Here is a 17,890-nt window from a genome sequence, read left to right as displayed (position 1 = left end):
TTCTTTCCATAGCCCTCTGCGTTGTCCTCAACTTAAGTAGATCCCTCTTGGTTAGCCGACTGCAGTGGAGGCCTCCCAGCCACTGCTCCGCTTTATGAAAAGCACAGGCCTAATCGAAAGACTGAGTTTGCTGTTATGTTAAGTGCTATGACTGAAACGTGATGTGATGTGGCATGTCTGTGATGTGACTGTACTAACTTCCACCATCCCTCTCTCACAACTTTTATATCCACTCACCCTCTTCCCCCAGTGCAGGATAGCAAACCGGTTGCTTTTACGGGTTAGCCTCCCGGCCTTTCTTCCTCATCTTCCTCCTCCTCCTCCTCCTCCTCCTCCTCATGGTTGGCCTCCACGTTTCAGCCCTATAGGTGAGTACAGGTAAGATGCAACTGTTGTATGCTTTCCTCTTGAACGATACCGGTAAGCGGCTAGTCACAATCTGCGAGTGCTTGCCAAATGTGCTCCACCCCAATCTTATTCTTCTTGTTATTTCCTTTTCACGGTCTGGATCTGCAATTACTACCTGTCCTAAGTTGACATATTCGCTCACTATTTTCAGTGCTTCGTATACCTAACGTAGGTGCAGCGGTGGCGTAGCGGTAGAACATCCGCCTCGCATGCAAGAGGACCGGGGTTCAAATCCCGGTGCCGCGCAATTCTCCACCGGATGACAAAAAAAAAAAAAAATCCGCGTGTCGATGGAATTGCATATACAGGTTTGGGGTGCGACCTGATGCCGGTGAACACCTCCGGCAACGCACTCCCTCACCAGAACAGGAGTTGGCCACCCTGGTGCAGTAATTGGCCACAACCTCCTATGATAAGCTCCATAAAACCCCGGCCCTCAGTCACCAGCGGCTGCGGAACAACTGACCACGGCGGCGGTCAGACCTGTGACGCAGCAGGGGGTGCTAAGAAAGCCTGGCTCCGCTGGACAGGCCGCCATTGGAAACTGACCCTGGCAACGTTTAATGCTAGAACCCTTGCTAGTGAAGCTAGTTTAGCAGTGCTGTTAGAGGAACTAGAGGGCATGAAATGGGATGTCATAGGGCTTAGTGAGGTTAGGAGGCTGAATGAGGCATATACTGTATTGAAGGATGGGCATGTACTGTGTTATCGAGGTTTACCAGAGAGGCGACAACTAGGGGTAGGTTTTCTTGTCAATAAGTATATAGCGGGTAATATAGATGAATTCTATAGCATTAATGAGAGGGTTGCAGGCATCGTAATTAGGCTTAATAAGCGGTATAAACTGAAGGTTGTACAGGCCTATGCACCTACATGTAGTTATGATGACCAGGCAGTTGAAAGCTTCTATGAAGATGTAGAATCGGCAATGCGAAAAGTAAAGACGCAGTATACTGTACTAATGGGCGACTTCAATGCCAAGGTAGGGAAAAAACAGGCAGGAGACAAGGCAGTAGGTGACTATGGCATTGGTTCTAGGAATAGCAGAGGGGAGTTACTAGTTGAGTTTGCAGAGCGCAATAACTTACGAATCATGAATACCTTCTTCAGCAAACGGAAGAACCGGAAATGGACATGGAAAAGTCCTAACGGAGAGACTAAAAATGAAATCGACTTCATAATGTGTTCAACCCCCGCCATTGTGCAGGATGTAGAGGTAATCGGGAAAGTTCGATGTAGTGACCATAGGATGGTGAGGTCCCGAATTAGCCTAAATCTGAAGAAGGAACGCAATAGATTAGTAAGAAAGAAAGCCATCAACGAATTAGCGGTGAGGGGGAGGGCAGAAGAGTTCAGAATCTCGCTACAGAATAGGTTTTCAGCTCTAACTGAGGATGGCGACATTACCCTAGAGGCAATGAACAATAATTTCAGAGATATCATTACTGAGTGCGCAGTAGAAGTAGGCGGTAGGATAGTTAAAAAGGATACCGGTAAGCTGTCTAAGGAGACGAAAGATTTGATTAAGAAACGGCAGAGTATGAAAGCTTCCAATCCAACAGACCAGATCGAATTGGCCGAGATATCAAAGCTAATCAATAAGCGCAAGGTGGCCGATATAAGGAAGTATAACATGGAGAAAATTGAGCATGCTGTAAAGAACGGGGGAAGCCTTAAAGCGGTAAAGAAGAAATTGGGCATAGGCAAAAACCAGATGTATGCGATAAGGGACAAGGCGGGCAACGTCATCACTAATATGGACAAGATAGTCAAAGTAGCCGAGGAGTTCTATACAGATCTCTACAGTAGCCAAAGTAGTCAGGACCGTAGTGAGATTGGCGGTAGGGAAAAACAGTCAGACGTTCCACCAGTGACGAAGGACGAGGTCAAGAAAGCACTAGAAACTATGAAAAGGGGGAAATCAGCTGGAGAGGATCAGATAACTACAGATTTGCTGAAGGACGGGGGGGATATCGTGCTAGAAAAACTGGCCACCCTGTATACGCAGTGCCTGGTGTCATCGACGGTACCGGAAGCATGGAAGAATGCAAACATTATCCTCATTCACAAGAAAGGGGACTCTAAGGACCTTAAAAATTACAGACCAATCAGCTTACTGTCTGTTACGTATAAGGTATTTACTAAGGTAATCGCCAATAGAATCAGGACAACCTTAGACTGCAATCAAGCAAAGGATCAAGCAGGGTTTCGGAAACGGTACTCTACTATCGATCATATCCATACCATCAATCAGGTGATAGAAAAATGCTCGGAATATAACCAGCCCTTATACATAGCATTCATTGATTACGAAAAAGCATTTGACTCAGTTGAAACCTCGGCGGTGATGCAGGCATTGCGAAATCAGGGGGTAGACGAGCCGTACGTGAAAGTGCTGGTAGATATATATAGTGGCTGCACAGCAACCATAGTTCTACATAAAGAAAGCAATAAAATTCCCATAAAGAAAGGTGTTAGGCAAGGAGACACAATCTCCCCAGTACTATTCACAGCTTGTTTAGAGGAAGTATTTAGAGACTTGGAATGGGAGCAGTTAGGGATAAGGGTAGATGGAGAATACCTCAGTAATCTGCGATTTGCTGATGACATTGCCTTGCTAAGCAACTCGGGGGATGAACTGCAAATAATGATTGATGACCTAGACAGAAAAAGTAGAATGGTAGGCTTGAAAATCAATATGCAGAAGACTAAGGTAATGTTCAACAGCCTCGGGAAGGAACAGCAGTTTACATTAGGTAGCGAAATACTGGAAATAGTAGGCGAATATGTCTACTTAGGACAGGTAGTAACCGCAGATCCAGACCATGAAAAGGAAATATCAAGAAGAATAAGATTGGGATGGAGCGCATTTGGCAAGCACTCGCAGATTATGACTAGCAGCTTACCGGTATCGCTCAAGAGGAAAGTGTACAACAGTTGCATCTTGCCTGTACTCACCTATGGGGCTGAAACGTGGAGGCTAACCAAGAGAGTTCTACTTAAGTTGAGGACAACCCAGAGGGCTATGGAACGAAAAATGGTAGGGGTAACATTAAGAGATAGAAAGCGTGCAGAGTGGGTCAGAGAAATAACTCAAGTTAATGACATTCTAGTGGAAATTAAGAAGAAGAAATGGACATGGGCAGGACATGTAGTGCGAAGAGAGGATAACCGATGGTCGCTGAGGGTAACAAACTGGATTCCAAGAGAAGGAAAGCGTAGCAGGGGGAGGCAGAAAGTTAGGTGGGCGGATGAGATTAAGAAGTTCGCAGGGGTCAAGTGGATACAGCTAGCACAGAACCGGGTTAAGTGGAGAAATATGGGAGAGGCCTTCGCCCTGCAGTGGGTATAATCAGGCTGATGATGATGATGATGATACCTAACGTAAACTGCTGTTCTTTCCCGAGGCTGTTGAACATTACCTTAGTCTTCTGCATATTAATTTTTAATCCTACCTTTCTACTTTTCCTGTCTAGGTCACCAATCATTCTTTGAAGTTCATCTCCTGAGTTACTTAGCAAGGCAATGTCATCAGAAAGTCGCAGATTACTGAGGTATTCTCCATCTACCCTTATCCTTAACTGCTCCCATTCCAAGTCTGAAAAGTTCCTTCCTCTAAGCAAGCTGTGAATAATACTGGGCAGATCGTATCTCCTTGCCTAACACCTTTCTTTATTGGAATTTTGTTACTTTCTTTATGCAGCACTATGGTTGCTGTGCAGCCGCTATATATATATATATATATATATATATATATATATATATATATATATATATATATATATCTTCCACCGCTTTCACGTACGGCTCGTCTACCCCCTGATTTCGCAACACCTGCCTTCCGAGGTTTCTACTGAGTTAAATGCCTTTTTGTAATCAATGAATGCTATCTATAAGGGCTGGTTATAATCCGAGGATTTTTCTATCACCTAGTTGATGCTATGGATATGAAGGATAGTAGAGTATCCTTTTCGAAAACCTGCTTGATATTTTGCTTGATTGCCGTCTTAGGTTGTCCTGATTCTATTAGCGATTACCTTAGGAAATACCTTATACGTAACAGACAGTACGTAAGCTGATTGGTCTGTAATTTTTAAGGTCCTTAGCGTCCCCTTTCTTATGAATGAGGATAATGTTTGCGTTCTTCTATGAGTCCGGTACCGTCGATGACTCCAGGCACTGCATGTACATGGTGGCCAGTTTTTCTAGTACGATATCTCCCCCGTCCTTCAACAAATCTATAGTTATCTGATATATTTCAGCTGCTTTCCCCATTTCATAGTTTCTTTTGCTTTCTTAACCTGGTCCTTCGTCAGTGGCAGAACGTCTTATTGTTTTTTCCTACCGCCAATCTCATTACGGTCCTGATTACTTTGGCTACTGTAGAGATTACTATAAAACTCCTCGGCTACTTTGACTATCTTGTCCACATTCGTGTTGACGTTGCCCACCTTGTACCTTAGCGCATACATCTGATTTTTGCCTATGCCCAATTTTTTTTCTTCACCGCTTTAAGGCTTCCCCCGTTCTTTACAGCCTGATCAATTTTCTCCATGTTATACTCCCTTATATCGGACACTTTGCGCTTATTGAACAACTTTGATATATCTGCCAATTCTATCTGGTCTTTTGGATTGGAAGCTTTCATGGTCAGGCGTTTCTTTCTCAAATATTTTGTCTCCTTGGAAAGCTTACCGGTATCCTAACTATCCTACCGCCTACTTCTACCGCGCACTCAGTAATGATATCTCTGAAATTATTATTCCTTGCCTCTAGGGTAATGTCGCCATCCTCAGTTAGAGCTGAATACCTATTCTGTAGCGAGATCCTGAACTCTTCTGCCCTCCCCTTTGTTGATGAACTTTTTCCTTACTAATCTGTTTCGTTCCCATTTCAGATTTCGACAAATTCGAGACCATACCATCTGTAGTCACTGCATCGCATCTTCCCGATCACCTCTACGTCCTGCACAATGGCGAGGTTAGAACACATTATGAAGTCAATTTTACTTTTAGTCTCCTCGTTAGGGCTTTTTCATGTCCACTTCCGGTTCTTCCGTTTGGTGAAGAAGGTGTTAATGATTTTTGAGTTACTGCGCTCTGCAAACTCAACTAGTAACTCCCCCCTGCTATCCTTAGAACCAATGCCATAATCACCCACTGCCTGGTCTCCTGCCTGCTTTTCCCTTACCTTGGCATTGAGGTCGCCCATTAGTACAGTATATTGCGTCTTTCCTTTTCGCATTGCCAATTCTACACCTTCATAGACGTTTTCAACTTCCTGGTCATTATGACTACATGTAGGTGCGTAGTCCTGTACAACCTTCAGTTCATACCGCCTATTAAGCTTAATTACGAGGCCTGCCACTATATAATTCTACTCCGACTATCTTATCCATATTCGTGATGACATTGTCCGCCGTGTCCCTTAGCGCATACATCTGAGTTCTGGAATTCTGCATAAACATTTTGTGTTTTGCAATTGTGCTTGTGTGGTGTCGGAGACCTAATCGAAAGTGAGGGCCTGTGGTTCTGTGTTGTTGCAACGGTAGGAAGAAGGGAAAAATATGCACCGACCTGCTACTAGCTCTGTAGCTGAGCCACCTCCGTTGCGTCGTACGGACAGATGAGAGAGGAGAGAAAGACGCGCTTCGAAACAGCCATCGTCCGTCACCGAAGAGGTGGCGGGGCTTCTTTATCTCTCTCTCTCTGTCTCTCTCTCTCTCTCTCTCTCTCTCTATATATATATATATATATATATATATATATACACACACATATATATATGTGTGTGTGTGTGTGTTGTGTGTGTGTTTTACAGAGTTTTAAGGGAGCTGACAGTCTATGAGTCTAAGGAAAACGTTGGGAATGCTTTTTTTATGTTTGGTTGTTATTTGACAAGAATTAGTCTTATGGTGATTATCGGAATAAAGAATATTAAATGAAAAGCGGAAGGAAAAACAACGCGCCGGTGGTAGGAGTCGAACCCACGATTATCGCGTCCAGTGGTCTTCCAACTGAGCTACTTCGACTGTCAGCTCCTCTAAAAACTTCAGAGAGCACGTTGTTGGGCTAGTCGGTCGTACATTCTTAAACAAGGGAATTGCGCTAAAAAAGACACGGACGAGAATAGGACATGGACTCTCTCTCTCTCTCTCTCTCTATATATATATATATATATATATATATATATATATATATATATATATATATACATATATATATATATACATATATATATATATATATATATATATATACATATATATATATATATATATATATATATATATATATATATATATATATATATATATATATATATATATATATATATATATATATATATATATATATATATATGGTCAGTACCCGCGGAAGGTCGCGTTGTCCAGTGTAGAAGAGCAGGGGCCTCACCTTGTGCCTGTCCCTAATGGTCTTGAGCATGTGCTCGAATGTCCTGGCGGGAACGTCGCACGTCTCGAAAGCGCCCCAGTGCCCGGCCTCCCGGCGACGGCCAGCCGAGTGCGGCACGTCGCCCAAATGGCAACACAGTGGCTCATTGCAGTTCGCCTCGCTGCCCTCTCGGTACTCCGGATCCACGTGCGTGTCACTGATGTGCAGCACGCGCAGCTTCGGAGCTCCCTCCTGCGAGCCACAGGCGACATTCCAGGTGAAAATTTCAAATTGCGCACATTTTCTCTGCGTCAAAGTAAGACGCACGATAGTGAGTGTTACTGCAACAATGATAGCCTAGCAGATATAAAAATATGCGCTGACCACTTAGAAAAGTTGTAATGTATCTAGCTTTAGACTGTCCATCCTCAGATGGTTATTATAGCTCATCGAATGAAATACCGCGCGCGAGATTTGTGCGAGAGGTTCCGCGTGACGTATTCTCCTTGCCTAGCCTTCCTGCCATCGGCAATCCCACACTTGAACGTGCGCCGAGGAATGCTACGCGAGAGGAGCGTGGTCCAAACACACTTGTCGGAGAAAGTGTGACAGATACTGCGCTTTTCCTTTCCTGTAAATCAATTATAATTGGCACTGCAAAAATAAGAGGGAAAAATCATCACCATCAGCCAGGCTGTAGGGGAATGTTTCTCCATGCTCCTCCACCTGACCCCGTCATGTGCATCCACTTGACCCCTGAGAAAGTTTTAACCTAATCCGTCGACATAACTTTCCACCGCCTCCTGCTACGCTTTCCTTCCCTTGGAATCCAATCTGTTACCCTAAGCGACCACCGATTGTTATCTCTACGCCCTGCTCATGCATGCCCATTTCTTCATGATTTCCTCTACAGTCGAACGCCTTTATAACGAAGCGCTCGGGACCTCCAAATTTCTTCGTTATACAGGTCACTTCGCTATAAAGGTCGCGCACTGTATCGCACGCAATAGACGAAGACTAAGCATGTTCAGCAAAAGAAAACCTTTATTTAACTTGAATTCAAAAGATACACAACGAGAAAAGTCGGTAATTATCTTCTGGACACTTCGTCCGATGGAATGGGCAACCGCAGCCGATCTAATCACATCGAGGTTCACGGAATTCTCCGCGGGAGCGATGCAAGATAGAGCTGCAGAGCGTCGAATGGTGCTATGGCCTCTCTTGTCAAAAATTTGTTTCGTACGCAGGCTCTTCATCACTGCTATCTTTGTCGACCTCCGCTTCCTTCCCGTCCTTGATTACTTCGTCACTTCAGAGCAGGGCATCACGTCATCGTCAACCGCAACGTATTCGTCAGCCGTCACACCCTCTCCTGTGTTGCAGGAAGCGGCGTCCGAGTTGAGCGATTCCTGGAGCTGTGCAGCATGATAGGAACAGTCACAGTCAACTGCACTCTCGTCAGGTGCCTCGCTAGCGCTGTCCTGAGCTGTAGCAAATCCAGCCTTCGACCAGCAATTACGCACGACGTCTGGCGGGACGTTCCACCAAGCACACGTAATCATTTCAATGGCTTGGCGAACGTTTACCCTAGTTGGTAGCTCAACCTTGTGCTCCAGGTTTAAGAGAATTCGCTGCAGCAGTCTTGTGCGCCTTGGCCGACCCTATTATTCCTTGATCTAGCGGCTGCAACAGGGAGGTGGCAAGAAAACTACATCCACGTGCTCTAGCACCGGGATCTTGTTGTGTGCGGCTGCGCAGGGCAATGAGGGTGCCGCTGCGTGTTTTCGTTGTAAAGCAACAAATCAGCCTTCAGGGGGGGGGGGGGGGGGGGGGGGGGCTAGATTCCTTCGTTGTACAGGCAAATTTGTTGTAATGGTCTTCGCTGTAGAGGCGTTCACGATACATATCATCATCATCATCAGCCTGATTATACCCACTGCAGGGCGAAGGCCTCTCCCATATTTCTCGACTTAACCCGGTTCTGTGCTAGCTGCATCCACTTGACCCCTGCGAACTTCTTAATCTAATCCGCCCACCTAACTTTCTGCCGCCCCCTGCTACGCTTTCCTTCCCTTGGAGTCCAGTTTGTTACCCTCAGCGACCATCGGTTATCCTCTCTACGCACTACATGTCCTGCCCATGTCCATTTCTTCTTCTTAATTTCCGATAGAATGTCGGTAACTTGAGTTATTTCTCTGACCCACTCTGCACGCTTTCTATCTCTTAATGTTACCCCTACCATTTTTCGTTCCATAGCCCTCTGGGTTGTCCTCAACTTAAGTAGAACCCTCCTCGTTAACCTCCACGTATCAGCCCCATAGGTGAGTACAGGTAAGATGCCACTGTTGTATACTTTCCTCTTGAGCGATGCCGGTTAGCTGCTATTCATAATCTGCGAGTGCTTGCCAAATGCGCTCCAGCCCAACCTTATTCTCCTAGTTACTTCAGTTTCATGGTCTGGAGCTGCGGTTAATGCCTGTCCTAAGTAGACATATTCGTCTACCGCTTCCAGTGCATCGAAACCTATTGTGAACTGCTGTTCCTTCCCAACGCCGCTGAACATTGCAGTATTCTTTTGCATTTTGGTTTTCGAGCCGATATGTCTGCTAAGTTATCAATCATTCTTCGCAGTTCATCCGAAGAGTTACTTAGCAAGGTAATGTATTAGCGAATCGCACATTACTGATGTAGTCTGCATCAACCATTATCTGATTGCAAATTACGAGCGCTGCGACGGAGAACAACAACGAGAGAGTAATGACAAGGACAGGTGCTCTCTCGTTGTTCTCCGTCGCAGCGCTCCTAGTTTGCAATCATGTACCAACTAGCTCAACTTTTCGTATTACTGCAACCATTATCTATAACTGCTCCTATTCCAAGTATACCTCCTCTAAGAAAGCTGTGAATAGTACTGAGGACATCGTGTCTCCTTGTCTAATAGCTTTCATTATTGGTATGTTGTTGCTTTATTTAAGCAGAAATGAACAGCTGTGCGGCCACTATATATATTTTCCAGCACTTTCACGTACGGCTTGTCTACACCCTGATTTCGCAATGCTTGCATTACTATCGGTGTTTCTAATGAGCCAAATGCTTTTAAGCAATCAATGGGTGCTATGTATAAGGGCTGGCTTATTCCGAGCATTTTTATATATCACCTGGTTGATGGTACGAATATGAGCGATAGTTCTCTGCCGAAAACCTGCCTGATGTTTGCTTGATTGAAGTCTAAGGTTGTCGTCATTCTGTCAGTGAATACATTAGCCAATATCGTGTACGTAACAGGCACTAAGCTAATTGGTCTGTAATTTTTCAAGTCTTGAGCGTCCCCTTTCTTATGAATTAAGGTAAGATTAGCGTTCTTCCTTGACCGTCGATGACACCGGGCATTGCGTACAGGGTGACTAGTTTTTCTAGTACGATATCCCCCCCCCCCCCCCGCCCTTCAAACATTTGTAGTTACCTGATACTCCCAGCTGCTTTCCCTCTTTTCGTAGTTTCTAATGCTTTCTTAACCTCGTCCTTCGTCTCTGGCGGGACGTTTGACTACTTATCACTACTGCATATCTCATTATTGCTCTGACTACTTCGACGTCTGTATTGATCAGTATAGACCTCCTCGGCTACTTTGAATATCCTTTCCATATTTGTGAGGATAATGCCCACCTTGTCCCCTAGCACATACATCTGATTTTCGCCTATGCCCAATTTTCACTTCACCGCTTTAAGGCTGCCCCATTCTTTAGAACATGCTCCATGTTATACTTCTTTATGCCATCAGTTTTACGCTTATTGATTACCTTTGATATCGCTGCCAGTTCTATCCTGTCAGCAGGGTTCGAGCTTTCATACAGCTTACTTGTATCTTCTCTAACTCTCCTACCGTCTACTTCTACCACGCACTCATTAATGATATATTTAAAATTATTGTTCATTGATTCTAGGCAGGGGCCGTTATCCTCGGTTAAATATGAAAATCTATTCTGTAGCGAGATCCTGAATCCATCTATCCTCACTCCTATCTAATTCCTTGATGGACTTCTTTCTTACTAATCTGTTTTGCCCCGTTTTAGGTCTAGACTAATTCAAGATCGTACCGGAGAAAAGTAAGCGCAAAAAACGACAAACACAAAAAAGGGGACAGGACAACGCGCTACTGGCAATTGATTCTTTTATTGAAATCCACACACAATATCCACACACATTGTCCCACCATCTATCAGCTCCGTACACGTCAGAAGTCAATATTATTTTCTAACAATAGTTTCCATGTTTAACATAGGGTGACCTAAACGCGATAAAACACCTTACGCTTTACAAACAAAATGACACGAGGTGCGTAAAGGGCCAAAGTAACATAAAATAAAATAAATTCCATGTTTAACATAGCGTGAACTTAAAATCGATAAAAACATCAATGAATTTAAAAGCAAAATGACACGTGGTGTAAAGGGCCAAAGTAACATTTTGGAACTTAAAGGCATAAAAACCAACTCCGAAACCTCGAAAAATCATGTAACATCCTAAACCTTCTTCAATGTTTTAAGCACTGAGCACCTTGTGCCACCACAAAACAGGCAAACAAAACTTGTATTATGATGGGACCCAGTGATATGTTGAAAAGTGAAGACGAGAAGAAAAGCACGCGAAAACATAAAAACCAGAACAAGCACATGTAACCGCGTAAGCATTCGCCAACGGTTTCGTCTTCTGAATAGCACAACTCGTACTCTTGGTCTTTGTTCAGAATTTCTTCGTTTGAGCGGACGCTGTGCGGACGTGTTCCACAGGAGCTCCCGCCTTGAGACCGATTTTTTTGCGGAACGTGCTGTGCCTTGGACTTGCTTTTTGTGGGATCGTCTGCAGGCAGTTGCCCTGTACCTGTGGACACCATATTTTGGCAAGTGTTCCCCCCTTTTAGGGGTTTTTTTACGATTTGTACTCGACCACGGTGCGGAAAAATCAGGCCTAATCATTAGGCCGAGCCGACGCCTGCGGCACCGGGGCTGTGACTTGTGGTTGTGGGCCTTTGCGAGGCTGAAGACAATGGAGTACTCCGTTGAGAGAGAATCTATAACGCTCGAAGAATTCGAGGCGGGAGAATGGACCTGCGTTTTGAAGGCGCAAGATCGATTCAAGAAGTCTATGTACGGGGATCACTCCGAGAGTAGGCCTATCGAGAAACAGGCGGGCAGCGACGGGCGCCAGACGCACGGAGCAGCCCAAGTCAAGCGGGGGAAAGCGCCGGTGTGGAAGAAACGGGGACCGTTTCTGAAGATGCCAGTCAAGGATTTCAAGGTTGTGTGCCGGCCCGAGAATTGGGACTTGAGTATAGTGACGCCGAGGGAGCTCGGATGTGCCTTGAGAGCGGCAGCGGAGCTGACGAACCCGACTGCGGTGGAAGAAGACCTGGTGCGGGTCAATGAGACAAACAACGCGATGACGGTGAGCACGCCATGTATGAATCGTAGTGGGGCATATGCGAATGTAAAGACGCTCAAGCTGGGCTGTGGTGACCTTGAGGTGCCGGCGTACGTGGCGGCGCCGGAGAGCTCTGTGCTCGGAGTAATTTACAATGCGTACAACGGATGCCCACTGGCAGAGGTTCGCGGAGGATTCTTGAAGAAGAACGAAGACGTAGAAATTTTGGATGCCAGACCTTTGGGCAGGTCAAAGGCGATTCAGATCACTTTCGAGGAGAAGCGCGTTCCCTGGCAAGTTATTTATTAGAACTGTCTGTATGCTGTGATCCCGTATAAGGAGTTAGTCGAGACCTGCTATAACTGCAGACGAGTGGGACATCGGGCGGATGTTTGCTATCGTCCGAAGACTAATCTGTGTCGCCGTGGCGGGAGGGAACATCCTGCACCACCGGACGGAGAGTCGCTGACCTGCACGCCGGACTGCATCGTGTGCCATGGGGCGCACAGCACGGGAAGCCGCAACTGCAAGTTTCGCCTAGCCCGTCAGCAGCCGACGGGTCTGCAGCACAGCAACGAGGACGTTGCTGTGCTGCAGCCAAACAGGCAAGGAAGAGCGGCGTTCGAGGCCCAGGAAGCGGTCATCTAGCGGTGAGAGAGGCGATAGTAAGAGAAGGGACCAGTCAGCTTCCTTCCCGTCACTGCCCGGACCCGAGCCTGGTAAAGAAGGAGGGCAATCCGGTCATGAAAGAAGTCCAAGTAGCACGAGGAAAAAGGTCAGCTGGCCCAACGCGGGCTCCCAAAATCAGACTGCTCGAGAGAAGGAGCAACAAAGGCAGGTGTTGCAGCAAGCCGAAACTACCAAAAAGATGGAAGCTAGGATGGCAGAGATGGAACGCGCGCTTAAAACCGGCAGCGTAGAAAGGGTACAGACACCGCTGGCTCAGGCCCCACAGAAAGCGGCGCGGGCGAACGCTTCTAGCGTGGATGATAACACAGCTATGGAAGTGGAGAAAGTGGAGAATCGGGGGATGGTCAAAGGCCGCCGCTGGCAGATGAGGGAGCTCATGCAAAGAGAGTAGCAGAAACTTCGGCGGCGGACACGCCGCAGCCAGTAGTTAAAATCACTAGTCTTAGGAGGGACATGCTTACCCTTGCGGAGAGAGCTGGAAAACTGGAAGAAAGACAGGATAGGTTGGAAGGTCGGGTCGACAGGATCGAAGCCAGACTAGGCAAGATTGAGGAGCGTCTTGACGCCTTCACCGATGACTTGCGGGGTTTCCAGAGCCGAGTAATGGGTATGTTTAAACACCTAAGGCTAAACACCTAAAGAGGCTAGATTGCTTCCCGTAGTCGGCCAAGAGCCGATGTTAGTGAACTTAGTGCCTCACCATGGCCCCTCGCCAGCAAATTGAGGTTTGGCAGTGGAACTGCAGGGGCTTCCGTCGCAAGCGGGGGAGCCTGCAGTTGCACATACAAAATCTAGATAGTAAGCCGGACATTACAGCTTTGCAGGAGGCTAGCGGCTCGGTTAAATTACCGGGATTTAAGACATTTACACCACCAGAGATTGATCAAGGGGGAGTATCGAGTGTCTTCACGGCCGTGCTAGTCCATCGCAACACCACAGTGATTAAGCATACCATAGATAGCAGCAGGGAAGACTACGTCTTGCCGGAGATTTTGCCCAAAAGAAAGGGCGATAGGAGTCTCTTTGCTCTTAATGTATACTCTTCTCCAAAAGATAAGGGGGTGGGCTTGCCAGACCTCCTGATAAAGACGCAACGGCTAGCGGCTAGGTCTCAACTCATCGTGGTGGGGGATTTCAATGCACCTCATCCGGAGTGGGGCTACATCCGAGCCAGCCCGAAGGGAAATAAACTTTGGCAGGTTGCCCAGGACCTGCGATGGACGATCTTGAACAACCCGCTTATCATACGAGGATAGGCAACAGCGTGAGCATAGACACCTCTCCAGACCTCACATTTGTGAATGGTATCACGGATGCAAAGTGCAAAGTGCAATGTTCCACGATATTTAGTGCTGCTAAGCACAAAGACAAGGTGAAAAGAACTCGAGTGACGGACTGGGACCGATTTCGGAAAGTCAGGAATGACACAGTGAACGGGGAAATCGAGGACTTAGGAGCCTGGGTTGAGGCACTCAAGCAGGCCATGAAGAGTACCACAGAAGAGGTTCCAACGGAGGAGGAGGGCTCTATGGCTGACTCTAGATTGTTACACATGTGGGAAGCACATGCGAGTCTCCTTCGGAGGTGGATGAAACAAAGGCTTAATGGTGTCCTCCGTAGAAAGATGGCCAAGTTATAACGAGAAATCGAAACGTACACATTGGAGTTGCAGTGCAAACAGTGGGGGCAGATTTGTGACCGGATGAATGGGCAATTCGGATGCAAAATACATGGCAGTTGTTGAGGCACCTTTTAGACTTGGCGGCAACCAAATCTGCACAGAAGGGGCAAATGGCTAGGTTAGTGCATCGGTATCAAGGCACGACTGGGGAGTTATACATGAAATGGGTTGACTACAAACCTCTTCGTACGAATCAATCTTCATTGTCTTTGGCTTTTTGTGAATTAATTACTACTAATGATCTATATCAGTACGTCACTGAGCCTACTCGGGAAACACAGCACTCATCTTCAGTGTTAGATTTACTCTTCTGTAACCGACCATCGGTAGTGCGCGGCACTGTTATCATACCAGGAATAAGTGATCACAGTTGTGTTGTTGCTAATGTTAGGCATTTTCCTTATTTAATTCCAAAAGGTCTCCCTAGGAAAGTCTTTGTTTTTACCAGGGGCGAATATACATCAATGAATAACGAACTTGCTTCTTTCCTTCCCAATTTTATTACTCTAAGTCAGAGTTTAGACTGCATTTCACTCTGGGAGGTATTCAAAAATAAATTGGGCAGCCTAACTGATCAATACATTCCAACAAAACTTCTTTCTGGTAAGAGGCGCCGCGACAAACCATGGATCACGCGACAAATCAGACGGCTTGTCAGGAAAAAACATCGCCTTCTTCAATCGTATAAAAAGAATCGTTGCCCTGCTGTATTGCAGTCAATTCGGGCCCTTGGCAGTACACTAAAAACTGAAATTAAAGCTCATAAGGATAACTTCTTTAATAATCTGGGTTCTAAACTGCGTAGTAATCCCAAGGAATTGTGGGCGTTTCTGAAACACAACGGACGCGAACCAGTCGGAATCCCAAACTTAGACGTTGATGGTGACCTTGTTAGTACTAATGATGATAAAGCCTGCCGCTTTAATGCATCTTTTCAGTCTGCCTTTGCGCCAGCGTACATCGGTGAACATCCGAACACTCGTGAATCTATTACAGAAACCATGCCTGAAATTGTTTTTACTTATCAGGGTGTTTCAAAACTGCTTAATAACATCAGGGCCGCCACCGCCAGCGTCCCTGATGGTGTACCTACCTTTGTTTTAAAATCATGGGCGAACGAAATTGCTCATTATTTAGTCACCTTGTTCCAAACATCGCTTAACTCGGCATGTTTGCCAAATGACTGGAAAAATGCTAATGTTGTCCCAGTGCATAAAAGCGGTTCGAAAATGTCTGTTGTTAATTACCGACCCATTTCTCTGACTAGCGTGTGTTGTAAAACATTGGAACATATAATTTACAGTGCAGTCATGAAACACCTTGACTCTCATGACTTCTTTACGCCAGTTCAGCATGGCTTTAGAATGGGTTTTTCCTGTACCACCCAGTTACTTGATTTCAGTAATGATCTGTTTTCCTCTTTTGACCACGGATATCAAATTGATTGTGTATTTCTGGATTTTAAAAAAGCCTTTGATTCTGTACCTCATGTGCTATTATTACATAAGTTACGTTGCCTTGGTCTGCATTCATATCTCCAGGACCGCATGCAGCGTGTTGTAATTAACGGTTGTAACTCCGATTCCGTAAACGTCTCCTCAGGTGTGCCCCAGGGGTCTGTCCTTGGACCCCTTCTTTTTCTCATTTTTATTAATGATATTGTTCTTGACCTCACCTGCCAAGTTCGGCTATATGCTGACGACTGTGTGCTTTACCATGTTGTGGAAAGTTCTTCTGACGCATTAAAACTTCAGCGAGACTTAAATTTTATCCAGCACTGGAGCTCAAAATGGCAAATGTCTTTCAACATTTCAAAATGCAAGCTTGTCTCGTTCACTCGTAAGCGTTCCCCTCTACCGACCTGCTACTCAATAAATAATGTTCCACTGCAAAAAGTTTCTGAATATAAGTATCTCGGCGTATATTTCACCTCTAACCTTACGTGGACGAGACAAGTTGAGCATATTACTTCGAAAGCCTGCAGAATGTTTAATTTTTTAAAGCGTAATTTCAGCAAAGCGCAGTCAAATGTCAAGCAGCTCCTGTATTTCCCTTACATAAGGCCAATTCTTGAATATGCATGCCCTGTATGGGATCCCCAGTTTATTTACTTATCAGACATGCTCGAACGCGTCCAAAATAATGCTGCCAGATTTGTGTCTAATAATTATAATTTTTCATCTAGTGTCACGTCTATTAAACATCATCTTGGTTGGGAATCTTTAGCTCACCGCAGAAAACATTTCAGACTGCAGATCATGTATCGCATTTATTTTGGAAAGTTCAGCATTGACAAAGACCGGTACCTGCTTCAACCTCACTTTTTGTCTAGACGACTTGATCATCAGTGGAAGATCCGCGAAATAAAATGCCGGACAGATGTGTAAACCCTCGTTTTTTCCACTGACGATCAATGAGTGGAACCGGCTGCCAGCTAGCATCCCTGAGTGTTGCACTGAAAATTTATTTCGGGCTTTTTTATCGGATGTGTGACGTGGCGCCCAGTTCTCTTGCGTGTGTTTCCTTCATTACTTTGTTTTTTGAGTGTTTTCATCACTTTGTTCGTCGCGCAGTTGCCCCCTTTTAGATGCATGTTTTTCATTCCGCATTATCACTTGTGTCCTGTTATTTTCTTCATATTTATGTATTTTATCACTGGCGTTCCCAGCAAGATTACTTGTCGTCTCTCCCCCTGCAATAATGCCTTCGGGCGCTGCAGGAACTTGTAATAAATAAATAAATAAACTCCGAAGTCGTTACATAAACTCAGAGGCGGGCGGTTGCTTGCCGGATTACTCGGGAGAAGAAAACCTTGAATTAGATGCAGACTTTACGGTGGCGGAGGTAGAGTTTGCAATGGGTCAGCTTCGTACCACGTCAGCAGAGGATCTTGACAGGGTTACTAATAAAATGCTGAGGAACCTGGATTTCAAGTCAGTGGGGGCACTCACGAATTTTATGAATAAATATTGGGTGGCCGGGGAGATTCCGCCAGAGTGGAAGCATGCTAGGATTATATTTATTCCTATCGGCGTGCCATCTCGCTAACGTCATGTTTAGCCAAATTGATGGAGCATGTGGTCCTGAACAGGCTTCAGGGTTGTCTAGAGGACAATGAGTTGATACCTGAAACAGTGATTGCTTCAGTGCTCATTTATCAACGCAGGGCGTCATGATGCAGCTCAAAAGGACGTGGTTGATCCTGGGTACGGCACGGGCACCAAGGCTATCTTGGGGCTCGACCTAAGGCCTTTGACAATGTTACCCATGAGACAATATTGAGCAACTTATCGGA

General features: G+C 45.6%; 1 protein-coding gene across 1 annotated transcript in view; it reads right to left on the bottom strand.

The window, feature by feature from the left end:
- Positions 1-17,890, bottom strand: part of LOC146210100 (sphingomyelin phosphodiesterase-like) — a 375,910-nt gene that overhangs the window by 295,078 nt on the left and 62,942 nt on the right. Inside the window, exon 5 of the mRNA XM_084607702.1 lies at positions 6,825-7,055. Within this exon, the coding sequence (XP_084463828.1) occupies positions 6,825-7,055 (231 nt within the window). The remainder of the gene's footprint in view (positions 1-6,824; positions 7,056-17,890) is intronic.

The sequence above is a fragment of the Amblyomma maculatum genome, chromosome 1, assembly GCF_055883805.1.
Source record: "Amblyomma maculatum isolate TAMU_Amacu chromosome 1, ASM5588380v1, whole genome shotgun sequence".
In the NCBI taxonomy this organism is placed as follows: Eukaryota; Metazoa; Arthropoda; class Arachnida; order Ixodida; family Ixodidae; genus Amblyomma; species Amblyomma maculatum.
The sequence above is the reverse complement of the archived record's forward strand: the minus strand, read 5'-3'. Positions and strand labels throughout refer to the sequence as shown.